The sequence below is a fragment of the Phaethon aethereus genome (genome assembly GCF_964289735.1).
Source record: "Phaethon aethereus genome assembly, chromosome: 12".
NCBI lineage: Eukaryota > Metazoa > Chordata > Aves > Phaethontiformes > Phaethontidae > Phaethon > Phaethon aethereus.
This window is the reverse complement of record NC_138588.1, coordinates 417,362-420,791: the sequence shown is the minus strand read 5'-3', so window position 1 is coordinate 420,791 and position 3,430 is coordinate 417,362. Positions and strand designations below refer to the sequence as shown.

Sequence of the window (3,430 nt, the reverse complement as noted above, 5' to 3'; positions counted from 1 at the left end):
GCGCCTGCGCGGGTGTGCGAGCAGGGCAGGGTGCTGCAGGGTGCCCCTGGCGCTGCCCCGCGCTGGCAGGCTGCGTGGGCAGGCGGAGGAGATAAATGGGAGTTTGTCGTAAACAGGCCTGGCTGCCAGCAGCGGCGGGGAGCGCCTCGCTTAAAGGCGCAGGCTCTGGCCTCGCTCTGCTGCCTGCTCGCTGCCCAGCCTGGGCCAGGGCTGCCTGCCCTCCCTGCCCGCCCTCCCTGCCCACCTCGAGAGCAGCTGGCCTCCCTGCGGGGGGTTGCCGTCGCTGCATGCCATCACACCAGGGTGCTGGCACGGCGCTCCCACAGCCAGGCACATGTGATGGCCAGATCCCCAGAGCCCCCAGGGACCCCCGGGGTGCCGCGAGATGGGGGGGCAAATGGCTACGGGGGTGAGTGTCTGCTCTCACGCCACACAGGGTGACGTGCCTGGCTCCATGACGTAGAGCCCTGTCCCGACTGTGGCAGTTCCCGGGCAAAGGGTGCTGATAAGGCAGGTGGGGTGGAGCCGGCGGGGCTGTCCCTGGCCCAGGAAGGGACGTCGGCCGCCAGTGAGCGCAGCGGGAGCAGGAAGGGAGCCGAGCCAAAGCGGGAGGCAGGGGCGCTGCCGGCAGCCCCAGCCCCTGGGTGCCAGGTACGGCCTGGGGAGCGGGCACCGTCCGGCAGTGCTGAGTGAGCAGAGCACGGGAGCGTGGGCACAGCCATCCCACGAGCGTGGGGAGCGCTTCCCCCAGGCGGGGGGCTCACAGGGGTCTGGCCCGTGGGGTGGCGTTGGCCGGGGGCACCAGGGCTGGGACTGGCCGAGCAGGGTGGTGTGGAGCTTTGCCCCGCACAGGGAGTGCAGCAGTGGGGCGGCCCCAGCCCCAGGAGAACTGCCTGCTGTGAGGAGAGACCCTTTCCCCCCGTTGCCATGGCAAAATAAGCAGCTGTCATTAATAACATGTTGCCACGGCAACCGCTGGACGAGTGGCGGTTCTCTGAGGTCTGCATGTGCTTCTGCTGGGGGGCTGCGAGCGCACCCTGACCAGGGTGCAGAGCTCACCATGGGCCCAGGTAGAGGGTCCTGCCCCACACTGCCTGCTCAATGGCATGCCCACGCTGATGAGCCAGGACCATGCTCATCCCAGATCCCCGTGGACAGGCCACTGGGGTGGGCAGGGACCGTGTCCCGTGCCCCCTGGGTGCTGCCCTGTGTGGACACTGGTGCTGGCAACTTGTGCCCCATGGGGTGGGCTGGCATGGGCATCCCACTGCCTTGCTGTGCTGTGCCCCGTGGGAGGCCATCGCACCCCGAGGGAGGGCAGGGAGCGCTGGGCTGTGCCGGGGCAGGGGCCATGGGCCCCCACAGAGCCCACGGGCCCCCACAGAGCCCGCAGCCCGCTGCACGCAGGCGGCTGGGCAGCCAGGGAAAGCCTCTGCAGAGAGAGAGCCGGAGCAAAGCTTGAGCTGAGGGGCTGTGGGCGCAGCAGTGCTTGCCCGCACGGCCACAGGCCCTTTGGGGCTGAGCTGTCCCCTGGACAGACGTCCGCGGGACAGACAGACCTCTGCGGGACAGACATCCCCGGCGTCCCAGGCCAGCCGGTTCTCCCTGGTGCAGGGAGAGGAGTGTGGGTGCGGCGAGACCCCCGGTTCCCAGGGCCCGCGGCTGCGTGGGACAAAGCGCCGTTCCCGCCGGACCGGGACCCGCCGGGCGGGGGCAGGGCGCTGCGGGGCATCTCGCAGCACCGGCCGCCCCTCGGTGCCTCGGGAGCGGGTCCCGCCGGGGCGGGGCGGGGCGGGGGCGGTCCCGCGGGGGAACCGGCCGCCTCCTCTTCCGAGCTTCCCGCTCCGCCCGGGCACCGGCGCGGCTCGGCACAGCCCGGGTCGGCACCGGCCGTCCGGGCTCGGCTCGGTACGGCTGGGCTGGGCCGGGCTGGGCTCGGCGCGTCGCCCCACCGCCCTGGGGCCGGGCCGGGGCGGGGCCGCGCCGCTGAGCCGCTCTCTCCCCGCAGGTCTGCAGCGCCCGGGCGGCTTCGCGGGAGGCGGCGGAGGCCCGGCCCGGCCCGGGATGGCGGCGCGGCCGGCGCTGCCCGTCCTGGCGCTCGCGGCGCTGGCGGCGCTGGCGGCGGCGCTGGCGGCGGCGCAGGAGCCCGTCCCGCGGGTCAGCCTGCCCTACGGTGAGTATCCGCCTGCCCACGGTGAGTGCCTGCCCCGCGCGGCTCCGCCGGGCCCCCCGCCCCCCCGGGCTCCCCACGCCGCGGGACAGGGTGGCCCCGCGTGGAACCCCCTTGTGACAGCCGGCGGTGCTGAGGCTGCACAGCACCCTCCCGGCCGGCCCGGCAAGCCGGGGCTCGTGTCCCGCGTGGGGCTGGGGCGTCCGCGCTCCCCAGGGATGCAGGGGGACGTGGGGCAGCAGGGACCCCCAGGCAGTGGGGCGCGGCAGCAGGGGCTGGGGCCGTGCTGCTTGAACAGGGCAGAGCCCCGGGCTGCTGCGGGGCTGCGAGCACAGCAGGCGGGGAGCAGAGGCATGCCTCCCTGCACCGGGACCCGCACCGAGGGCGCGAGCGGGTCTGGGGCACCCAGGGCAGTGGTGGCAGCCACGTCCTGTCTGAGCGTGGGATGGGGTGAGCTGGCCATGGGGGCTCTGCCTGCCCGCCCGCTCTGCTGTGTGGTTTCATCCTCCTTTGGGCAGCCTGCGGGCCCCCTCCCCTCTCGGCTGTCTCCCTGGGGCGCTGCAAAGCCCCTTGCTGTGCTGTGCCCAGCCCCAGGCTGCTCCAGGACCCACTGCAGCCCTCATCAGTGGTGGCAGCCACATCAGCAGCGTGGCCCTGGCAGGGGGCTGGGGAAGGACAGCTGGGAGGCCGCTTGGTCGGCAGAGCCTCTCACAAATGGGGGGCCTGGCCTGTGGACCCCTCTTGCCCTGCAGAGACCCCACCCCAGCAGCTGATGTGGGGTGGGTGAGCAGCAGGGCATGCTCCATGGGCAGCTGGGGCTCGGCACCGGCAGCTGCTGGGCCCAGCTCCATTGTCCGGCGCTGGGGCTGTGGCATGGGGGCCGCTCGTGTGCGTCTGGGCTGGCTGCACTGCCAGGAGAAGGTGGCTAAATCCAGCTGCTGATGGCCAGTGGAGCGCGTTCCATGCTGGCTGGGCAGCCTGGGAGGGTGCAGTGGTTTGGGCTGGGACGGCTCTGGCAGCGAGGCGTGGGCAGCTGGGAGTGCTCCCTGGCTCAGCGTACTGCGGTTCTTCGGCATGGACGTGGCCCCGTCACGTGCTCCCCTGACGGCTGGCCACGGTTGTGGTGGCACCAGCAGATCTGGGACCCGCCGAGCAGGACAGGAGCCCCGGGAGCCAGCGGGACAGCCCAGCTCGGCGTCGTGCCATGCCGTGCCACGCTGCGTTGAGCCGCGCTGCCCAGCCCTGCCTGCACAGACCGGT

General features: G+C 73.0%; 1 protein-coding gene across 1 annotated transcript in view; it reads left to right on the top strand.

Moving 5' to 3' along the window:
• The first annotated feature begins 2,036 nt into the window (after positions 1-2,036).
• Positions 2,037-3,430, top strand: part of SEMA4B (semaphorin 4B) — an 8,256-nt gene continuing 6,862 nt past the window's right edge. The window contains exon 1 of the mRNA XM_082005445.1: positions 2,037-2,173. Coding sequence (XP_081861571.1) covers positions 2,065-2,173 — 109 coding nt within the window. The 5' untranslated portion in view covers positions 2,037-2,064. The remainder of the gene's footprint in view (positions 2,174-3,430) is intronic.